Genomic DNA, 24899 nt, shown 5'->3' with positions numbered 1-24899 from the left:
CCCTGTTTAATTTCCCCACTCAAAAAAATTGTTTTTCTCTGTCTTGCTCACCCAGTTCCCCATTTTTCTCCGTCAAGATCTCCCCTGAGAAAAGGGCAGCAGAACCTGTCCTGAATTGGGGGTCCCCAGTCACCTTCGAGGCGCCGGCTTCCGTCCTTCTTTGCATACAGACAACCATTTTTCGATCTCTTTTCTTTTCTCGCCCCTGAGAGCGGTTGAAAAGTTTTGCCTCGTTTTTTACTTTGGTGCTCTGAGATCCTATTTTCAGCACTTGAGTCCCAAGGGCCCTCAACCCCGGACCCGGTTTGCCCCCTCGCAAGTCCCATTAAGCCGCTGGGCGCTTGTGTTTTCTCGGCTTCTTTAGTTCCACTGGCCCGCGGCACTCCTGTGAATTTGTTTTGAGATCACCTTACCAAAGACAGCCCTCACCTCTGAGAACTCCGGCTACTGACAGAGCTCCTGAGTGACAGCGTCTTCCCGGGCACGGGAGCCAAGGGGAAGAAGCGGAGGAGCGAGCTGTGGCGATTCTGCTCTGACTTGCTAAGGAAGTGCGCGGAGCCCGAATTGAAGAACACAAAGAAAATCACCTCCAAGAAAGGGAACTCTCATGACGGGATGCCTAGTTTCCAATCCTGTGTGCCCTGGGGCAAATCACCTAGTCCCGTGAGCTTCCATTACCTTCTTCTAAAAAATGAGTTCAAACATAGCTCTCACAGGGTTTTTTGGGAGTATTAATTGAGTTAATACATGGAAAGGGCTGAGAACAGTGCTTGGCAGAGAGAAAACGCTCCCTAATTGTTAGCTATTAATACACCGTGCAGAGGGGATCGGGTACAAAGTACTTCTAGTGCTTTCAGAAATTAGTTGAAATGTGAGCAGAAGTGTAGCCTCTATCTTTCACTTAAACTTCACAGACCAAGTTTATTTGTATCCAAATCACAACTCTGTTTTAGCTGTGCCAAAGGTGCTAACGTGTGGACTCCATAGCCAAAAACAGTGGTTGTATGGTTGCTGACCAGAGCCTGTGGGACTTGGCTGAGAATTCCTGGGTGGGAATATCTACCCGTTATTGTATTTCAGAGGTAGCAACGTGCTGTGTGTTTGAATGTGTCCATCAGTGTGGATGGAGTCTTAGGCTGTGCCCAGGTACTTCAGGAACTTGACTCTTGTGTCTGGTGTAGCCCTGGGTACCGTATTCATTTCAAAGGCATAGACTTATTAATAGCCCTAAATAAGGTGCAGATGGATTTCCCACTCGCCAGACGATTAAGCAACCCATTGGTGTGAGAAGGAGCCTGATTTTCAGGGGGTATCTTTGTCTTAGGGATGTCAGGACAGGGGAGAGAGAACAGTGATGGGCATAGCTAGCAAACCTTAGTAACTGACATTGTCCCTCTCCCACCCCTGGTTTTCAGAGCCTTTACTTTGGAAAGAAGAGTGCATCCTGAAAAAGGTAGTACTGTACTTCTCTGGCTTCCACAGAGGCCAGATCAGCCATCCGGGTTTGCTTTAGGAAAATCATTTCATGAAAAAATAATACAAAGGAAAGCTTGCCTCCCCCAATAACTTTGGAGCCACAACACTTATTGGACTGGCTGACCCTAGGTCAAGTTGAAAACACTTCCTCTTCTTTTAATAGGGCAAGAAGCCCTGGTTCAAAACCCCAAACTATTTGTATAGACTTTAAACAAGTGTTTTTCTTAAATATAAACAGCACTTTCTCAACCCAAGTGATCTGAAAGTGGGTTAAGAGTGGAGAAGGATTGGTAAAAGTTGATTAATAGATTCATTCTCATTTAAATAGCAGCCCTTCCCTCTCTCCTACCCACCAAAGTTTCAAAGACTGCTGCAATTGCTTTACTGGAAGGGTTTTGTCTCCAAAGTGTGTGAAGTTACTCCGGATTTGAGGAGTTGGAAATTTTACACGAGTGAGGATTGCTGTGCCAGCAGCTGGGACGCATCTGTAACGGTGTTAGTTTGCCTGAAAGCAGAAAATTAGCGACCCCAAAGCCCAGCTTGGCTGTTTAGTCTGTAGAAATCACAGGGCGGAGCAGAAAGAGAGGGAGACTCGCCCCAGGAAAGGGAGTTTGCCATCTAAAATTGGGCTTGATTACACATCTTAGAGACACTTTCACTGCAGATCTCTGTCCTGCTCAGGGTCTAGCAAAGGCCTGGCACAAAGGAGGAGGCGTTCAGCAAATGTGTGCACAAGGGGGAAAGAAAGGAAGTAAGAAGAGAGAAGTGTTCCTGGTCACCTGGCCCTCCTGTGACCACCTGTGACCACCTACTTTTAGATGAGCAGATTTATAGGGAGAACTCAGAGCCAGGACTGCCTTGGCAAAAGGAATCTCTCCACCTATCCCCAATAACATACAGCCTATGAAAATGACAATCTGATCATCTCAATCTATACAAAATAGATTTAAGAAAACAAACTCTAATCCACTCCAGGATTGAAAGTGTCACTTCAAGTTTTCAGCAACCGTTATTCAGTCCAGTGACTGAAAAAAAAAAATTCCTGAGATAACTAAGGTTTGCGCAGAAGAGAAACAAACACCTAAAAACGAGGTTATTCCTCGTGTCCGATATTGGGAGGGCAGGTCGGTTGAAAGGGAGTTCTATTTATTATTGTCTTTAAATGGGTGAGCAGTTGCAGAACGTTGGACTTCCTTCGTTCGTTTTGTGTGTAACACTAAGTGACCCCTTGGTTTAGGGTAACTAGAGAGTGCAAGTGGGCAGGTTGCAGAGCCGTCTCGCCCCAGCAGAAATGCAGTAAAACCATTAGCGTCAAACGGGGCAGTAAACAGCAAATTGTCCCAGGAGGAAAGGCGGAGGTTTGCCCAGACAGCCCCCGCGGGGGTTGCGGTGGGATATGCTAATAGTGCCCGGACACGGGGGCCGGCCTCCCTCGCCCAAGAATATAAAAAGAGCCCCAACCCCGGCCTGCAGATCCAGGCCGACAGGAGTCTGCCCTTGTTAATTACCCGAGAAACCGACCAGGAGCTCCGCCCGGGATCTGCCCTCCCGCAGTCGCTCCTGGCTCCCGGTTCTCCCCTGTCGCTCTCACTGTGGTCCAGGTGCACCGCCGGCCTCTCGGCAGGATGGACATGATGGACGGTTGCCAGTTCTCGCCTTCTGAGTACTTCTACGACGGCTCCTGCATCCCGTCCCCTGAAGGTGAGTTTGGGGATGATTTTGAGCCGCGAGTGGCTGCTTTCGGGGCGCACAAAGCAGAGTTGCAGGGTTCCGACGAGGACGAGCACGTGCGAGCGCCTACCGGGCACCACCAGGCTGGCCACTGCCTCATGTGGGCCTGCAAAGCGTGCAAGAGGAAGGCCACCACCATGGACCGGCGGAAGGCAGCCACCATGCGTGAGCGGAGACGCCTGAAGAGGGTCAACCAGGCTTTCGAGACGCTCAAGAGGTGCACCACCACCAACCCCAACCAGAGGCTGCCCAAGGTGGAGATCCTCAGGAACGCCATCCGCTACATCGAGAGCCTGCAGGAGTTGCTGAGGGAGCAGGTGGAGAACTACTACAGCCTGCCCGGACAGAGTTGCTCCGAGCCCACCAGCCCCACCTCCAACTGCTCTGATGGCATGGTAAGCGAAGCTCTGGGACCTACTCGGCTGCCCCAATCTTTTCTAAAAATCCTTACACCTCATTTAACCCACAGGTAGTGGGGACGTGGGGTGGAGGAGTTGCTGAGTTGTTTTTAGAGAAGAGAGGTGTCTACATTTAGAAAGATGTCAGGAAACAGATTGCTGTTGAGCAAGATTTTAGTCTGACTTCCTACCAGGTTCTAGGTGTACATTGTAGTTGAGGCTTGGCATGTGAGATAGGTGGCTGTGTATGATCAAACTTCTTACTCAGTTTATTCCCAAAATATCCCCCCAGTAGACCCTGCCATACACAAACATCAAAAGGCAATTAATTATCTGAAGCTCCCAGTGCCCCACAGTTTATAACTTAATGAAGAAATGGAAAGAAATACCGCATGGTCCCAGTTCTTGCTCTGCTGAGGCCCGGCTGGAAGGAGATGTTGATGCATTCTTTTCACAGGGCGTTTACTCCAGCGCTGCCAGATTTTAATGTGTTTTTGCCCTGGGAAAGTGTTCTGTCCCTGAATTAGTGTGGCTTCCTTCTACTCCAATCCATTTTGCATGGTTAACCCAACGCACATTGCTGCTGAATTCCACCCCCCTCTTCCCTTTGCTGCTGCTCTCCGCTCCTTCAGGCACAGAGATTGACCTTGGTGTCCTGGGAATTTGGAAAGGGCTTGCCCTTCCTAAATCAAGGCAACGAAGGTGATTGAGAGTGGTCACTTTATGGAGCTGGTGGGCAAGTACTGCCTCACTCTAGGTCAGGGCATCTTTTGCCCAGACCTTAAAACAAACTTCTTCTGTGTCTTGTTTTGTAGCCTGAGTGTAATAGTCCTGTCTGGTCCAGAAAGAGTAGCAGTTTTGACAGCGTCTACTGTCCTGATGTATCAAATGGTAAGAACTGGTCACTTCTGAGGAGTTTAAAGAGCAGTTCAACCTCAAAATTCAGCCTATCAAAGCAGATCTGTTTTTCCAGGTAGTATTGGGGAAGGGATGGAAATGGGGAAGCCTTAGCAGAGCAAAATAGATGCACATTTTCTGCTCCAGAATCCCTAACAGATACAACACACACACACACACACACACACAAACACACACACACACACACACACACACACACGCACGCACGAACACTTTTGCTCGAAATATTACCAGGGGGCTTCCCTACTTCCCTCTACCACTCCCAAGAATTGTCAGATATTTGCTGCAAATTTCTACATCTGGATTTCTGTGACCACCTGACCTGTGGGTGTCAAAGGAGCTGACCTACAGTTTAAGGGGCAACATAAGCAAGTCTGTCTATCTGGGAATAATTTTTTTGCAATGATTTTTTTTTTCCTTGTATCCTTAGTATATGCCACAGATAAAAGCTCCCTGTCCAGCTTGGATTGCTTATCCAGCATAGTGGATCGGATCACCTCTTCAGAGCAACCTGGGTTGCCTCTCCAGGACCCGGCCTCTCTCTCTCCAGTTGCCAGCACTGATTCACAGCCTACAACTCCAGGGGCCTCTAGTTCCAGGCTTATCTATCATGTGCTATGAACTAAATACTAAGCCTAGATCAGTTCTTCCAGGAGGGCCCATTACACAGGAGGAAGGAGGCCCCAAAAAGTCCCAAACCAAGGCAACCTGTATATAGAGATTTCAGTTGTAAATTTGTAAATATTATCTTGCCACTTTATAAGAAAGTGTATTTAACTAAAAAGTCACCATTGCAATTAATACTTTCTCATTTTTCTTTGTTTTTCTTTTTCTTCTTTGCTTTAGATACGTAGTTACAACAATATTATTTCTGATAGAGAGCAAGTCTTTGAAGGTAGCTTGTTGCAATGCTTAACTTATATATATATATATTTTTATAAATATTGTCATCAAAATATTATCTCTGTTTAGGTCTTCATTTTTTTCCTTCAGAACACTAGGAAAGCTGAGAATCAGTTACAGGGAACTTTAAATATATTTAACTTTTGCTTTTCTCTTTAATCCTTTGGTTATATTGTATTAAATAAAAATATAACGATACTGCCTAATGGTATATATTTTGATCTTTTCTTATAAGAAATGCATCTTTTTAATGTAAGCACAAAATAGTACTTTGTGGATAATTTCAAGATATAAGAAATTTTGGAAATTCCACCATAAATAAAATTGTCTACTACAAGAAACATTTTGGTTCATGACTTTTTAAAAGAATACCCCTAATGGAATCAGCAGTCATTGACATGAAATCTTTAAGGCTGGGCTGAAAAAAATCAAACAGTTAGCTCTATCGATAAATCTGAATATTTATCATCTCATGGAACGTTTAGGTCCTGTTGATGTCACAAATGAAAATATCATATTTTAAACATACTTCAAGGGAGCCTGCTAAATGAAATTTTGCTTTATCTTTTTATGGTCCCATATAAAATCAAGTTGTGTGTGTGTGTGTGAAGGGGAAGTAGAAGTTATTCAGGACAATAACATTTATTTAAACAAAGAGACTGTACAACATGACATCATTTCAATACATACAGGGCATTAGAAATCATGAATTACATCATATTTAATTTCCTACCTATCTGTAGGAAGTAAATTAATATGCTAATATTGTCAATAAAAGATTTTACGCTGTTGGGCTGATTTTTTGTGTTGGTAGAGTGCCAGCGTAAGAAAACTTACACACCACAGTAAATTAAAGCAGATTGCAGTTGTCTTCCTCCTTTTCACAGCCTTTTACATTTTATGTTAGAGTCCTATTGTGTGTGTGTGTGCATGTGTATGTGAAATGAACATGTTTCTCTTATTGTTAATCACTTTAGATCTCCTCCAGAAAGAATTGAGATAAAAACAAATCCCAGAATGATTAAGTGGAAAATTAGGTTGAGACAATCATCGGGATAATTCTCACAAGCTTACCATTGAGAGAGATAAAAAAGAAATATCCTTGAAGCATCTAAAGTAGCTGTTCAAAGAGAACAAACACAGTTAATTGCTTCACCCTCTAATTTGTACATTAGTCTAAAATTGCTAAAGGCTTGTGGTTATATATATTAATATATCATCGCATAAGGAGAGAGAACGGCTGAGTTAAAAAAAGGTAGTGTGTCCACTCTCACTCTGTTAGCATAATGGCCTGAAATGGGATGCTGATTTTAGCACACAGACAAGTCTTTTTTAAATCTGTGATTCAGATTCAGTGTGAGGATTTTAGGTGAAGAGAATTCAAGAGGACGTGATAGAGATTCATATATAGTTTCAACATAAGTTTGAGCTATTCACTTTTGTTAGACATTGTGCTAGGTACATTTTCTCCTTTTGATGCTTCTGTGGAGAGGTTGGAGATTTGTTGTTCTTAGTAGAATCAGAAAGAAAAAAGCTATTCAAGTATTGGTTTGTTTTTTTAAGTTCAACTTTCAAACGATTTGCCATCTTCTGTTCCATTTAATAAAATTGAGCAGAAAATATAATGAAATTTTTAGTCCGAGTGAATGAAAATAATTTTTTTCTTAGCAAATCTTAATTACTTCTATAACTTTTGCCATCGTATTCGATATTCTCAGGGAATATTATAATGATTCAAAGTAGTTAGAGCTTTTCCAGGGATCTGGATTTAATACAGGTGGTGATCAACATATGATATAAACAATACTCTCCATGCCAGCTTCAATTAATCCCACTTCCAATGTACTGACACTGAAGGCTGATGTCTACTCAGTAAGTGGCTCAGCACAACACATTTGCAGTCACATATACTTCTTTTTGAATAAGGGGCTTTTGGAAATTGGCTTTCCAATGATTCATACCTGGAAAAGTCTTCTTTTCCCCAAGAAAGTGGGGGGAAGGAGTGAAACCAATAAAAGATTTAAGTAGAATTTTGCCATCTATAAGTCTGGAATGAATAGCTGGGCGGCCTTTATGTTTGTAGCAGACCACACTACCTCAGCTGGTGGAAAATATTCAACCAACCAACAGTCAAATTTCTAGGAGTAACCAGGGCAATGTTCTCTTCCCTGTCTGCATATCTGATGATGAGAAGTTTACCAGGAAATGAGAGTCAAAAGAGCCTATTTTCTCCTCATTCCTGGGAAATGCAAGCTTGCTGAGTTACATATGAAAATGGAATCCAGTGAGGTTATGGAAATTGGTAAGCGTATTTGAAAGCAAGTTGCTACATGACTCACAGTGTCTCAGATGTTTCTTTTTGAAAGATTCAAATCAGATAAAATTGGTGGCTATCTTATACCCATAAGTTTAACTTTAAAATCATATTCTCACAAATACTTAATCTGAGAGTGGTATTTCCTGAGACTCTTTCTTTGGAGTTATAACAGTTACTAGGTTAAAGTGGTAATTTAATTCTCTGACTTGCGGAGGTGGCATTTCTGGGAATGATACTAAGAGTGCAGCTATTTGTAACTTCAGAAAAGCTCCACTCGAATGGCAAAGCACCCCTGAAACTATCACCCCTGAATGTTCCCACATCTTGTCCAAAAAAGCACAGGACACCAAACTTGTTTGCTCTAAGAAGTTTGATTATAGATATTTTAGTTGATTAGTGATTTAGCTTATGATAAGATTATAAATAGTGACCACTAAAATCACTATATTGTTACAATCTTATAAAATTAATTCATTGTAAAGGGAAAAATAAACCAAATTCTACCTCCCTTTATGCTACTTAATTCACTTCATTGCAGATTAGGTAGGGAATAATGATAAAGCAACAACTAGCAAATTTGGGGTGCTTATTGTTATGCAAATAAGGAAACTGAGGCTTAAGGAGATTGATAATTTGTCCAAGAACACACAGCTGGCTATTTGGGTTTCACAACAACACATCTTCGAAGAGGCTCAGGCAGAAGTTACAAGGCTTCTTATGACTTAGCATTGAAAGTCTCAGAGCATTACTTTTGTTGCATTCTTCTGGTAAAGCAAGTCACTAAGCCTGTCCCAGAATCAAAGAGAAGCACATTAAACTCCACATATCAGTGGAGGAAATAGTAATGAATTTGTATCCGTATTGAATCTACCACAGTGACTGGTATATACTTACAGTCTCTGTTTCCTTACCTTTTACTCATTCCCCTGAGTGTAATATGGCTTCTGCCTCTATCACTGTCCATAATCACCGATAACCCTCAAAACAGTAGACTGTTCTAGTCTTTGGCAAGCTTACACCTCTAGGTCAGATGTCTTAGCTGGTTTTTAGTCCTGTATATACAACTGTCTTCTTAACATCTCTTGGAAGTCTTAATGGCATCTCCAACTCAATATATTACAAATTAAACTGGTCTTCTTTCCCCTCTCTCCCTACTTCTAAACCTGGCCCCCTTTCAATTTTGACTCCCTCAGTGGTAACAACACCAGTAATGTAAACATGAAATCTAGAACATATTCCTGATATCTCTATCTCTCTTACTCTTTCATCTAATTCATTAGAAAATCCTATGAATTTACTCACCTAAATATCACTCACCTAAATATCATCCAGATCTCTACCCTTATTCCAAACTATGCCTATCTCTCTCCAGGAATAGCATAAGATCCTCTTAATCTATTCTTAAATAATTACTCTGGATCTCCCTCTTCTGGTCACAGCATCCAAGTTTTTCTGTGGGGACTGTCTTTTTCCTCTTCTAAGGTCATTTTTGTTCCAGTAGGATTGACAGTACCACCTGGCTCCAGAAGTGAGCAAGCCATTCAGCCTTGACCATGAGTGTATTCTCTTCCTTGACCAAATGATTGTTTTATGGATGGATATGTGACCCAATTTGTTCAATAAGTGTCAGTCTGTGATATATTAATGGAAAAGGAGGTTCTTTTTCTGCAGGGGGGATGATATATGAGATTTTTGACTCTAGGCTGCCAGCTGTCATCTCACCCCCAGGTGAGAAGATCTTGCCTAAATATAAGCCAGCACAGTAGAAAGCAGAGCTGTGATGCAGGGAGATATGTTCCTGAAAACATCATTGAGCATCCAGATTCTAAAATGCCTGAACATCTATTCTTGGCTATGCTTGACAATTTTGGAACCAACAAATGATCTTTTCTTTTATATCAGTATGAGTGGGAATTTTGTTGATTGAAACAGAAATAATCTTTCATAATACCACTCTTCGATCTCTTCTCTCGCAGCCAGAGCAATTGTCTCAAAATATTCGTCTGATCATGTCAACCATTCTGTTTTCTCTCCCAGATCATTGCATGTAAGGTAACAACAGAGCAAACTCATTCACATAACCCTCGAGGTTTTCTATGTCAGTCTCCTATCTACCTCTAGCATTACCTCTTTCTAGTCAAGCCCCTGTTCTCTCCACTTCAGCAACAGGAGGGAATTTTATCAGTCATCATGTTCCTTCCTGCCAAAGGGCTTTACACATTCTGTTCTCTCTGTCTGCAATGCTCGTCTCTCCTCCACTTCACCTAGTCCACTCCCACACTACTCTTAGATCTCAGCTCAGGCATCAATTCTAAGTCAGGTTTTCCCCAAACTCTCTCACAGTGTCAAGTCCTCTTATTCTGTGCTCTCAAAGTACCATATACCTTTTCTCTGTAGCATGTCTCCTAATTGAAATTATGCATTAATTTTGGTGACTATTAACTCTTGTTTCATCCACTATGAGAGCAACAAGGACCTGTTCTTGCTTAACTCTGTGTTCCCTGTGGGAATCTTTGGAACCATCCTGATTCCAGAAACATCCTCCACCTTTAGTACTGATGGCCCCAAGTGAGTCCTCTTATTACTCATCAATCCTATTTATGAGCTGGGTTGAGTAGATTTGCAACTAAACAAATCACATTAAAACATCTTCTACATGCTAATCTGCAGGTTTTTCGTCAGAGGGCCATTTATATTTTTCAGTGGTGAACTGAACCTTTCCTCATTAATGGCAATCTTAACACAGACAGAATTAAATTCATCTTCTCCTACATACCTTATTTCATTTTGTGGCATCATATGCCAAAATTTTAAAATTTTTAAAATTACTCCCTTTCCTCAAAGCAATTAATTTAGTATGCTCATTAACATAAGGCAAAAGGTAATTGTAAAAATAATAGTAGTAGCAATAGAAACAAAGTGTATTTCTCAGTAAGCATCATTTCCTATACTGTAGCATTAATAAAATCAGTCTGAATTTTACAGTGTTTGCCTAAATGTAATGAAATGGGATTTCTTTTTACTCAAAAAGTTGTTCTAAAATGAAATCTTATAATGAATAGGATTTTAGAGTCAAGAAAATGTGCTAATAAGGTTGAGAAAAAAACTTTATAAAGAACATTTATTAAACACTTTTTTACTAGAAACTGTTATGTATTATTAATGTTGATCATTAGTAGGTAAAAACAATTATCTTCTCTCATGGAGTGACTATTACGTACCTGGAAATGTTTTCACGTCTGATATATATTATATATAATGGAGTATAAAAACAGCTTAAGAAATTGGTTATTACCAACTCCAGGCTAATGCTAAGGAAGGACTTACCAGAGTGTACGTAACATGATCAATTCACAAATGGGGTTCTTGTAAATTCTCTTATTACAGCCCTATGCAGCAAACAAAGTTCTGTGGAAACCTGAGGCAAGGCAAGTATTTTGAGCAAGTAAGATTTGGAAAATGGTGTTTTAGTATTCTGGTGCTTTGGAATGGGGACAGAGTCAGAAGGACTAATTAAGAGGATTTTGCAAGAGCCCATGCATGAAGCAATGTAGTCCTTTAGTCCTAACTGAGTTGTTTAGCATAAAGGGGGTTTTCAGTGTAAGTTGTTGACTGATTGAACCACGGAGGTTGTGTCTGCATGATGCCAGACACCTGGATATAAAGAGTAAAATACAGTCACCCAGATGTTAAGGTTACATGATATGTCACCATCAAACATTTAGAAACTTTTAACTGATTGACCGCTTTTCCTACTTTTCATCCAGTTAAGTAGCATTGAGTTAACTCAGCTTGAGCACACACCAATTACTATTTGTGCTTTTTTACTAGGGAATGGTTAATTAGATTGCCATTGCTGATGAATCACTATAAAAACAAAGGGTGGTATAACAGACAGATGAATATGAAAATAAGTGAGAACTAATAAATAATGAAGAAAGTTAAAGCTTCATATTATCAGAGATGAATTTTAAAGACTATTTAATTTGGTCTCCTTTCCTTTTATTAAGACTTCATTGGGTTGGGTGTCTCACACTTACAGCATTACAGTTCTCTAAGTAACTATTATTTTTTTTTCACATCAAAGCTAACTCTGAGAATATTTCACAGACAATTAAATGTTAACACTTTCCTTCTGTTAGCACTTTGTGTGCTCGGTTAAAATGTGATATAAAAAGTAAACTGTAATACCATATTCAGTTCACTAAAAGTAAATATTATTCTCCTAAACTACTATATTACATATAATAAAGTATTTTAAGAATCTCAATTTTGGTAAAACCATAATGCTACAATTAAGTAATGGTGATAATATGAGGGTACTTTCAAAAGTTTATGGAAAGATTTGTATTATTATTTAATTCTATTTTTCCACAAACTTTTGGAAGTACTCTCATATAAAAAAATATCTTTGTTCTTTGAAAAATTATCTCCAAATTAAATATAACTTGAAGACAAGAGCATCAATTTATCATTGAAGATAGTGCCTTTGAATTCAACCAATTCTATGTCCAGATACTAACCTGACTTACTGAGTAGTGAAAGTTCAAGTAAAACAACTGGTTAATGGCGTGTTTTGTGTGCACGGTGATAAAGAGATTGACTGCTATGAGTTTGGATATTTTTTTCCCTCCCTCTGGAAGAAATCACTGATTTTAAGTTACATTTTTGAACCATTTGTTTGATTTTACATTTTCTGAACAGGGATAACTGGAACTGGGAAGATGAGCTATCCATATAAGAAAGTGACAAGGAGAACTGAGACAATTTCCTGGGTAACTAAATCCAAAATTCTACTGACTTTAGTTGTTAACACATTTTGGGGGGAAAATGAGTTTGTGGCTAAAGAATATTAAAATATGGTTTATTTATATGTGTTTTTTTTCTTACTAGGTTATGCATTTTCTGAATGCAGAAATGTTCTCTGAATCTCTAGGGCCTTGTCTTGCTTCAGGCACATAAGAAGCATGAAATAAATGCTCTTTGAAAACAGTTCTGTATTCTCATATTAATTTGTATACATAGGTAGAACATCTATTGGAAGAATTTAAATTTCTTTCCATATCTAATTGTAGATCAGAAAATTCACCTTTTTTAATGTTAAAATCTTTCAGAAAGACAGGATATACGATATGAATAGTCCCATAAAATTTAGAATCAATTCAACATGAAGATTTAGGTATTCTCTACAAAGACATCCCTTTGCAATCACAGGCTTAGTTAGAGCTAGAAATAATTGCATAAAAATCAGTCTGCCAACATTTGAATGGCAGAAAGAAATTTTTGTATAGTTATATGAGGAATTTTGAAAGTCTTTCAGGCTTGCTTTGCTGGAAGAGTAAATGTCTTTTACATTGACATATTGCCAACTCAAAGCATCTAAAAACCCTTTCAGAATTACATATAAACAAGAATCATTTCACCCACCTCTGGGCAGGAATGTGACAGCTGGTTAAAGTAAGCATAGCAACAACACACAACAATGTCAAACAGGATGAATGGCTTAACTAATCAAAAATAGAGCATCAAAGTAAAACTGCTCAAATTAGATTTCTGGCCAGTACAGAAAGGTTAAATGTTCTGTACTAGTATAAAATCCCCAGGAACCTTGATGGCTACAAGATTCATGACAGTACAAGTATTACCAATCAAATGCAAGATGTGATTTGACAACTGAAGAGTTTTTTAATATTACATTGGGGACTTTTGTGGTCTTTTGTTCTACTAGGAAGAATGTAGAAAGCAATATGTATAATAGTTAAGGGAATAAGCTTTGAAGTAAGAGTGACCTCGGTCAAGTCACAAGTTTTTGGCATATAAACTGATCAAGCTACTTTACCTCTCTGCAATTTATTTTGTTCATTCATAATATAGGGTTCTCAATACTCACCTTCTCAAGCTGTTTTTAGAATTAGTTATATACAATGTGTAACAGGCTCTGAATTCAGTTCCTGGCACATACATGATGATAATTATTATTACTTATTAATGGTCTACAGAATTTATACAAAATGCTGGGGGAGGGAATTCTGAGACTATTTCCCAATATACTAAATTATTCTTAACCTATGGATTTGACAATTTCTCTGCCGAAGAGATAGTCTGACTTAATTCAAGACATAATAGTAATAGTGATAGTAATAGTGATAGATTATTTGATTATATTATTATTATAGAGTAATAGTAATAGATTAAATATAATAGCCAAAGGCATGTTTAGGCAGAGCTAGAGAAAATATAAACATGTTAATTTTCCCATTTATGTTTCTGCCTAGCAATAAATATTTAATCAAAATTCCGAAATGAATGGCTTTAAACTGTTTGACAAACTCTAGGATTTCCAGCCAGATGTTAGTGTTCATATAGGAAGTTATAAAATGCTCTCTATTAGTTATTTAAATAAATTATCTAAAATCATTATTCCTTTTATTTTGGTTAATTTAGAAGTCTTCATATAATCTTATTTAAACATCAGAGAGTACGCACATCTGCTCTATTGCATTTCTCTTCTGAACTTTGACCTTCATTCTTTGAATTAGTAACTGAACATGCTATAATTTTTAAATTGTGAAATATTAATAAATATATAAGAGAATATAATACAAAAGTGTTACAAAAACTAATTTCTAACAATCATCAGAGAAAAAATATTTGAGTTGTATTTTGAAATCATGTACCAGTGATTGGCACAAGTGACCTACAATCATGTTAAAATCCTAGTGCTCTTCAATCTATCTAGGTTCATATGGCTATTCCAGCATAAGTGAAAAGATCATTTTTAATTCTTACTGGAGTGTGGTAGGCAAAGTCATCCCTTTTTAAATCAATGTACAACAAAAATAGAGTTTAGTCTTATCCTCTCCGGAGGTTAATTTTTTAAATTGTGGCTATTAAGTTTCATATGTAATATTTACCACAGCACTTGGAAACATTGACAAAGGACTGAGTATGTCTGGTATGTCCATTCTAGCTTTACTCACTGAGCCATATCACTTTCTGGTAAGCTATACGGAAGACTTCTATTTTTATGGGAAGTATTTTTTCAATTACTTTATGTATTAGCTTCCAGTGAATGTTCAGGCAAAGGCAATGACATTGTATAGAATGCTGCAAACTTTTTCATGTAGTACTTGTGCTATATATTTCTAGCTATTAGCATATAAAAAATGACAGTGTATGTGGATGTGGGAACTATGGCTATAATTACTCTGCTAGTTTTTTGATTTAAGAAGAGTTTATATAAGTTTCTGTTAATTGTTTTGTTTCCATTATTAAAGTGTTCACTTAGAAAACTTGTAAAAACTCTTTTTAAAGCAACATTTTCCAATCTGCAATGTCTTTTTTAGTCACTTTTTCAAAGCAACCCTAATATTTTATGTGCTGCTTTGCATATGAATACATTGAATCTCAATAGAATTGACTGTAAGAAAGAGGATGGACTGGGAGAGAAGGAAGATGTATATGAGGGTGGGCATTGGAATACTTACCAGATTCTCTAAAAAAAACCCATTAAGCTTATATAGAACTCTAACAAAAGGCTATGTGAAAGCCAATTGGAGTGTATCTCTTTTCCTGTTGCCCAGTGGTCACTCAGAATACCCCATATAGAATTGCTCTCCCAAATATAGTACTCATACTCACAATCTTTAAGACAGATCACGCTAATTTAAAGACACACACACAGAAATAATTTTAATCAAAGAACTTATCTGAAGTCTATTTTAGGGCCAAGAATAGGTACTAATAATTGTAACACCTATACCTCTGCTCTCACTAACTAGCCTTCCAATGGAATTATTAGTTTTAGTTTACTATATTATAATAGCTCATTTTAATCCCTTTTCATAATTTCTATTAATTTTTGCAATTACAAGGTAAATCTTGTTTATATAGCCAAAAATCTAATCAAAATTTAAGTGTGGGTTTATTATCAGTGCTGTGAATTGATTGAATGGTGCCCCCAGAGTTCATATATTAGAAGCTTGATTCCCACTATAACTGTTGAAGCTGGGAAATCCTATTAGGGTAATTGAAAGGTGGGGCCTTGAAGGAGTGATTAGATTGTAGGGTCATACCATAGTAAATGGATTAATAATGGTGGTCATGGGCATGGTTCTGAGGGATTTAAAAGGAGAGCATGTGAGAGTCTCTCTCTCTCTCTCTCTCTCTCTCTCTGCTCTGCCATTTTCTGCCACCAAGACCTCTGGGTTAATGTTGCCACAACCAAGACCCTGACCAGATGTGTTCCTTGGACTTTGGACTTCCCAGCCTCTGAAACTATAAGCAATAAATTTTGTTTTCTTATAAATCACCCAGTTTGGGTATTTCTGTTATAAGCAACAGAAATGGACTAGTATATCAGTGTATCCCTAGTACTTATATTTTTCAGTAGATAAAACCATCACCTCCTGAAAAAATAGATACTTAGAGTCACTTAGAGAATATTTCAGAAGTTCTAGAAAAATATTAGTCTTTACTGAAGGCTGTCTAATGAGTGACTTGTGAAGTTTTGGTAAAATCCACAAAAGAACATGAAGTCATACACTTTTATCTAAATTTTTCTAATCAATTTACATAAAAATTATTTCTAATGAAAATAATGAGCTGATTATAAGTTAGTGATGAAGGGAAGCTCGATGAATAAAATGTGTTGATGGGATCCTGCTGAAATAAAATACAGGGGATTGTCAAGAACAAGTTTTTGTGGCTTTCATAGAAAATCCATCCAGAAGAGGAGAAGGGACATAGAGGGCACCTGGGCCACATTCCTCTGTTGATTCCCTGTCCCTTCAAATCCTGTTCTATATTTTTGCTCTTGTTTTTATTATAGTGGCATATACTTTCATATTTCAAATATCATCCCAGTGAATTATTAACCCCAAATGACTATAAGTAATGCCTGTAATGCTTGCCTTCTAAAGGGCTTAAGCTGGGCTGCATAGTTTATAGCTGATAAACTAGGAGTCAGTGTTTTACTGCAATGATGTATTCACTGTACTAAGAACCTTTTCCATTGTAAATTAATTCTTGAAACATTGGACTGTAAATGTCATCGCTATCATTATCCAGTCCACTCCCAGAAGCAGCAACTCAGTCTGCTGCAGGTGTTGGCTTCTAAAAGGAAGGTTCTCCAAACAGAACGCATTAAACCATGACTTTATTCTTAAGGGCAACTTCTTTCAAAGGACCGTATATGCAGCTTGGCAAAGAGATTAATGGATGCCATTTCTGACATGCAACTGGCTTCAGGGTTTTTTCTGTGCCCTTTTGGAAAGAGGTACTTTTGCTTTTTAACAAATATATTTTCCCAAATGTTCCTTCTTTAGAAGGCTACCCTGGGTTTAGCCAGGATTCACCTTTTTATGCCTCTGCTTAGAATATATGGACTTAAAATATAACCACTTGTCATGCCTTTATTGAGTCATCAGTGTGCAGGAATTATGTGGAGGCTTAAGAGAATCAGATAACACAGGGCTGCCCTTGAGAAGCTTAGGGTTTTGTAGGGCGAGAAACAATCTTATCCTGATGAATCAAGGATGAAATAGTAAGTGAGAGCAATTTTAGGTATTAATTGTTTAGGGCTCTCCTCACACATTTTGATGCTGACTAACTTTGAAGCAAGTTTACTCACTGTGTAGTGTTTTCTGAGGGAAAAATAATTTTTCTTGGGGAAATCAGAATAACACAAAGGTATAACTCCTTGTCTTCTGTTTTGTTGAATTGTGATCATTTGGAATATTAAATTGATTACAGAGTTGCAATGCAGAGTAGAGAGGAATTTTAAAAATTGGTTGTTTGTTTTTAGTTGATGTTCTCTTCTTTTTAAACCGTTCAGTTTAACTCAGTGAAACATCTTAGGTGCTGCCAAAGAAAACTCTTGTTTCTTTAACCTATGCTATGATTTTTTTATTCTAGAAAAGTAATAAATGTTCTGCTCCTTTAAGAAGTCAGTAGGGAAATGTTAAAAGCCATTCACCTGAAAGCAGATGTCTGATTAAGTTATTCTAAAACGATGTTCAATCAGTTTAAATCATAGGTGAAAACTGTTGCCCCTCAACTCCTGACATCTATGAGCATATTGACAAGTTCATGAAAAAACAGAATTAAAACATATTACAAATTTTTCCGTGAACTTTTGAAGACCCTTAATATTTATGTGCCTACAGCCAGAAGGACTTTAAGTGCACTGTCTTGATTTAATAACAGGTATTTACTGAACATTTACCTTTGGACAATCACTCTGATTATCCCTTTACCTGCAATATTTTATAGATTATAAAACCAAAGCTAGGATAAATTGAGTCTTCACAAATTTGAAAGAATTAGTAACTGCAATCGATTTGGATTTCTAATTAAAAATAACTTGTTAAAACCCATATGTAGAAGATTTGAAAACGACAATTATAAGTAATTCCGGAGGTAAGGCAAGATTAAAATAGATACTGAAAAATCTTAGAACTGAATATTTAGTAATATACTAAGATTTGTGGGATACAGACGAACTGCCAAATATTCACCCAGATCAAGAAATTATATAAAGAACAGAATAACCAAAAAAACCCCAAATTAAAAATTATATTTAGAATGAAGAATAATAAAATAGGAAATAAAGATAGAATAGGTAAACCTTTATTAGTCAAAATAAAATGGAAGTCACAAACATTTTAAAAATGAGAAGGCTGACAAAATTTCAGATCTCATTGTCATTTAGAAAATAATAGTAATTGGGTAAGGGACACAAAGAATAATTATTATTTGTAACAATGAGCATGCCAATATTATTGATTTGATCACCACATCCTGTACACAAATATGATAGTCAACTCTGTACCCATAACTATGTATAATCAAAAATAAATAAATATTTTAGGAAAAAAAGAAATTACTATGCAAAAAATATTCCATAAAATGTGAGATATATGTGATATAAGTAATTTCCTAGAAAAAAAATATAACTTTTCAAAACAGACAGAATAGAAATAGAAAGCCCAAATAGTCTTACATCATTAAGAAAATTTAATCCATAGTTATGAATCTTCCAATAAAGAAAGCACCATGTCCAGATAGTTTAAGGACAAATTCTACCAAACTGTCAGTATTATATGTTCTTTTCTTTAGCAGCAAAAGAATCAACACTCTTAATTCATATTACGCATTTCCCAAATAATAGCAGTACAAGAGCAGAAAAAAATTATTTATTTATTTTTGGCAGGTAGCCAGTACTGGGATCCAGACCCTTGACCTTGGTGTTATCAGTGCCACACTCTCCCAAGTGAGCTAACCACCCACCCAGCCAGAGAAAAAATTTATAAGCCATTTTCATTTATTGACATAGAGACAAAACCCCAAATATTAGCAATCTAAATCCAAGTTGAGTTTATCTCAAATAGGAATATTATTTTACATTTAGAAAATGTATTAATATAATTGAATACATTGAGATTAAAGGAGAAAAGAAATCAAATGATGTTTTCAATAAATACAGAAAAGTATTTTGTATACTTGAAGCCCACTCATGATTTTTAAAACAGCAAAGCAGGAATAAAAAGCACCTTCTTTATCCTGATAAAGGTATCTACAAAAAACTCAAGAGTAAGCATCACATTAGAAGCTGCTATGGATCGAATGTCCCCACAAAACTCATTGAAGCTTGATCCCATTGTAGCAGTGTTAAGAGGTTGGGAAATCAGACTGTGGCATTGTCGAAAGGTGGGGCTTTTAAGAGGTGATTGGATCGTGATGACTATGCCCTCATGAATGGATTAATCCATTCATGGAGTAATGGGTTGATGGTTTAGTTGGTTGTGACAGGAGTAGCACCTGTGGCTTTATAAGGAGAGCAAGTGAGCATGTTAAAGAGCTCTTGCTATCCTCACCATGTGATTGCCTGTGTTGCCATGGGACCCTACAGAGAGTTTCCACCTAGATGAAGGCCCTCACAATGCACCCCCTGGACCATAGACTTCCCAGTGTCCAAAACTGTAAGAAATACATTTCTTTATAAATTTCAGGTTTTCTGTTATAAGCAACACAGAACGAACTAATACAGAAGCATTCTTTTTTGTATTACAAAAGAAGCTTGTCCACTATCATTGCTTTTATTAATAGCTACACTTCATGTTCTATCCATAGAAGCAAGGTAAGAAAAAGAAATGGTATATGAATTAGAAAACGAGAAACAATATAGTCTTTACTTGCAGATATAAAATTGGCTGCCTAGAAAACTTAAATATTCAAATTATTAGAGTTAATGAGCATTTAGACTGGTTGCTAAATGTAAGATTAATATCTGAAAATCAACTGCAGTTCTACACACATATAACAAAAATGTAACTTTCCCAAGTACAAGAGCAACACAAAGTAAAATGTACCTCAGAATAAAGCTAGTAAAGACATTCCTGACATTTTGGGGGAGAATTATAAAACTTCATTGAAAGACATTCAGGAATATCTGAATAAAAATAAAGTTATATCTACAAATAGGGAATTGTTATATTTTAATGATGTAGCCAATTTTCACCAAATTTAATCTCTAAACTCAGTAAAATTATACTAGGAAATATGATGAGCTAATTCTAAAATTTACATGGAATAACTAGGATACAACAGAAGAAACCAAAGGTGGGGTCACTTATTCTACCAGATATCAAGATTTGCTATAAAAGATACAGTAATTAGACAGTTTGATACTGGTTAAGGGACAAATAGACCAGTGGGGCAGAGGAAGAAGTGGGGCCAAAATAAATAGACCCACCCATATGTGGACACTTTATTACAATGATGGCATTTGAATTTCAGTGGTAAAATTATGGGCTTTCAATAATTATGCCTGAACATTTTGTTATTGAACGGAAAGGGAAGGAAAGTAAGAAAAGGGAAGACAGGGGAAAGAAGGAAGGAGATAAGGAAAAAAGGAAGGAAGGAAAAGAAAAGGCAAAGTAAACCTCTCATCCAAGTAGAACATAATGTGAAAAACAAAACTTTTAGAAGAAATTATAGAAGAGTATCTTAGTGATATTCAGGTGGTGATGGATTTCTTACATAAGACATATTTCAAAGCACAAAAAGAAAAAGATGGTAAATTCTATATTGCAAATTTTAAATTACGCTCCTCAAGAGACAAGAAAAAAGTGAGTATAGAAGACATTAAGGAAGACAGTGCAAGACAAGCACGGCACGCAGTGTTCCCATCCAGCAAGTGCACAGTAAATGGCGTGGCAAGTGCTGCTGTCATCGAGGTGAGCGTCATTTTCATCCCTAAAAAAATTTTTTTTTAAAGTGCAAATATAAATGACAAGAGAGAAATAAGGAGAAAGTATTTGCAACACATATACAACAGAAGGATCGTATCTAATATGAGTGTATATGTACATATAAAATCTTTCTAAATCAATAATGAAAAAGACAACCAATCAAAAAATGGGCAAAATCTATAATCCAGAAAATTACAAAAGAGGAAACGTGCATGGCCAATAAACATGTAGAAAGTCACTCAACTTCATTTGTAATCAAGGAAACACAAATTAAAACTAAAATAGGCTATCATTGGATTGTGTTACGATTATGTGGGCAAACAAAATGAAAATATAAGTTTGAGAGAACAAGAAAAATGTTTAAAGTTAATGTGTTTTAAGTGGAATCAAAATATGAAGCAAAGTGCAAAGTATCAGGCCATATTATATATAGTCAGAGTAAACATTGTTTCTTAAAATTGTTATTTCAGTTATATATGTGTCTATATATGTGTGTGGTATGGGTTTGTCTGTCTATGTATACTGAATCATGGTGAAAAAATATTCTTGTTTGAGGAGCAGCAAAAATCACCCCAACTCAGGTGATTCTGATATAGCAATCCACATTTTGAGAAACAATGACCTAAGGACAGTAAGGGTGAATGAGAAAAGATCTAAGACTGTGGCTTACTAAACAAACATTTTAATATATGTAGTTGCATGTGTATGTATGTATACAATTATTTAAGATCTTGAAATACATAGTAGGTGATCCAGACCTGAACTCTTGGGAAAGAATTGGTAGCAAAAGTATAGTTTTTAGAAGCTGTGGAGTTGAGATCACATTCAATAGCTAGAAGGACACTGAACTTTGGAAATAAATTTCAAGCAAAGAAACAAATCCACAAAAATACTGCAGTAGTATGAGTTAGGTTGATGGGGAGAGAAACCCTACTAAAGCAAAAAGATCCAGCCCGCCCAAAAGCATAGACATGAGGGTTAGGGATGAGGTTGGGGAGACTCATGCCCTAAATAACTGATAAAGATTTATTCCTTTGGCTCCCCTACAGGTAGAGCCCAAGATGGGGATTCATGAGTAAATAGTTTATTAAAGAAGTATTCCCAGAGAAATCTGATATGGGAGTGAGCAAATCAGAACAGGGAAGGGAAAGAAACCAACCAAGGATGTAATTTCAGACAAAGCTCCAGCATCAGCTTGATCCCACAAGGATCTCTGGAGTGTAAATTTGTCCTTATTAGAGGTGAAGGAGCTGGGTTTTCATATCTGAATATAAAGTCAGTCATTGGCTAAAGGCCATTCTGAAGAGATGTGCGCTCCCAGGAACTTCCTGCTCTTTGCACTTGCAGCCAAAGTTGCTCTAGCCGAGGTCAGCTTTCTTCTGTGTAGAATCAAGCCACACAGACCCTTGGAATACAAACAAGAACATAGTGGTTGAAGAGGGCCTGGGCAGAGCAATGACAATGCCCACTATACTTTAAAATAGTTTTGTCTCAACAGGAGATGATAGTACAGAAAGAGCCAGTTAGTGTAAAGTGGACCATAGATAGGAAAGTTTCCTGTGGCTCCTAGGACATTTAAAAATAAAATCGATCTCTTCCCCCATAACGAAATTTTTAAAATATGAGAACTAGATCTGGAGCTACAGTGTTTAGGGTTATGTAATTTCAGTTTGCTTCATTTTCTTTACTGGTATAGGAATAAAATAACTTTGGCATGCCAGTCATATTACATAAATATGATTTAACTAAATTGCACTTTATAAGCTTTAAGTGAAATAACTACTTGGTGTAATTTACAGGGCAAGGGGACGAAGTGGGAAGAATACATTTCTTGAGTCAAGTCTGAGCCCATGCTACAATGATTCTGCCAGTTTGCTGGCTATGTCTTTAGCTACTGAAAAAAGACCTCCAGGAAGAGTGTATAGGTACAAATGTTTCTCGGATGCTGTCAATACTGGGTGAGAGAAACATGTCTGGAATTCGAGGCTTTATAAGGATACAGATATAAAAATGAAATTTCAGTAGGAGTTACGATCCAACAAAGAGAAGAATATGAGAGTAAATAGCAGTTTGATTGAAAGATTTAAAACTAATTTTCTTTAGAGTGACCAATCGTAATTTTAGTGATAAAAGTTGGTCCTTCCAATCTTATATCAGCTAGAAAAGCTTTTGCCTGAATGTAACAAAAAACTCAACCTATAATGGCTAAATAAATAGAACAACATAGTGGTTAAAAAATATGGAGACAGATTTTGTAGAATCAGACTTTAGCTAGTAACTTGAACAAATTACCTAGTTTCTTTTGTTTCAGTATCTTCAACTAAAAAATAGGGATAATTTTATAATTAGTTGTGAGAATCTACTTTATATTTAGTTGTATATGTATGTAAAAGAGTACCTGAAATGTAGTAGGCAATATATAAGTAAATAATTTCAAATTTGTTGTGAAGTTAGATAAGGAAGACATAAGGATAATTCTACCATGCATTTTTGTTAACCCCTAGAATAAGTTATAAAAAGAAGTACAGGCTGTGTTTTCCTCCCCCCAAACCCTGGCCTTGTTTGTAGGAAAGGAATAAATTAATTCTGTTTCTATTCATTTTTTATGAAAGTAGAACATCATGCATTTTCTTTATGTTTCACATCTTGCTTAAAACAAAATCCAAACTTCTTTCCATATAAGCACATATAGGTCTCCTTCAAGCTTTTTAAAATCAGTATTGTATTTTATCATATGACTATACCACTATTTTTTTTATTTTAATTTATCAATATACACTGTAGTTGATTTTCTTCTCCCTTTACCAATTTCTTTTTCCCTCCCCCTCCATCAACATCATATCTATTCACTTGTCTTAACAAGTTCAAGGAACTATTGTGATTGTTGTGTCTTCTTCTCTGCCCCCCCCCCGCCATTTTTTTGTATATTTGTTTATTTATTTATTTTTAGCTTCCACAAATAAGTGAGAACGTGGCATTTCTCTTTCTGTGCCTGACTTATTTCACTTAATATAATTTTTTCTAAGTCCATTCATGTTGCTGCGAATGGTAGTATTTCATTCCTTTTCATATCAGAGTAGTATTCCATTGTATAGATATACCACATTTTTCTTATCCACTCATCTGATGGTGGACATTTGGGATGGTTCCAACTCTTGCTTATTGTAAATAGTGCTGCAATAAACATTCCTTTGACATAGCAAAAATAAACAAATGGGATTATATCAAACTAAAAAGCTTCTGCATGGCTAAAGAAACAATTAACAGAGGGGGAGAAAATATCTGCAAAATATACATCTGACAAAGCATTAATATCCAGAATATACAGGGAACTCAAATAACTTTACAGCAAGAAACCAAGTACCCAATTTAAAAATGGGCAAAAGAGCTGAATAGACATTTCTCAAAGGAAGGTATATGAATGGGCAACAGACACCCAAGAAATGCTCAGCATCACTCAGCATCCAGGAAATGCAAATCAAAGCCACTTTGAGATACCATCTCACCCCAGTTAAGATGGCTAATAACCAAAAGACTGAGAATGATAAATGCTGGCAAGATTGCAGAGAAAAAGGAACTCTTATACACTGTTGGTAGGACTTCAAAATGGTGCAACCTTTATGGAAAATGGTATGGAGGTTCTTCAAACAATTACAGATAGATCTACCATATGACCCAGCTATTCCACTGCTGGGAATATGCTCAGAGGAATGGAAATACCACTATATATTTTACACCTTCCACAGTGGTGAACATATAGGTTGTTTACAACCAACACTGCAATAAATATACTTGTATATGGATCTTTGGATATTTATAAGAATATATTTAGAAGGTAAAATTAAGAGAGAAAGCATTTGATGTGAACTTACTCTGTATGGATCACTTATTAAAAATTAAGAG

General features: G+C 37.0%; 1 protein-coding gene across 1 annotated transcript; it reads left to right on the top strand.

The window, feature by feature from the left end:
- Positions 1-2822: 2822 nt before the first annotated feature.
- On the top strand, positions 2823-5334 carry MYF5 (myogenic factor 5). Its single transcript, XM_063076101.1, has 3 exons — positions 2823-3602; positions 4421-4496; positions 4954-5334. The coding sequence occupies exons 1-3, from the start codon at positions 3102-3104 to the stop codon at positions 5142-5144; spliced, it is 768 nt and encodes a 255-aa protein (XP_062932171.1). The 5' UTR covers positions 2823-3101; the 3' UTR covers positions 5145-5334.
- Positions 5335-24899: the final 19565 nt, after the last annotated feature.

Source organism: Cynocephalus volans, chromosome 12, assembly GCF_027409185.1.
Source record: "Cynocephalus volans isolate mCynVol1 chromosome 12, mCynVol1.pri, whole genome shotgun sequence".
In the NCBI taxonomy this organism is placed as follows: Eukaryota; Metazoa; Chordata; class Mammalia; order Dermoptera; family Cynocephalidae; genus Cynocephalus; species Cynocephalus volans.
This window is presented reverse-complemented; position numbering and strand designations above follow the sequence as displayed.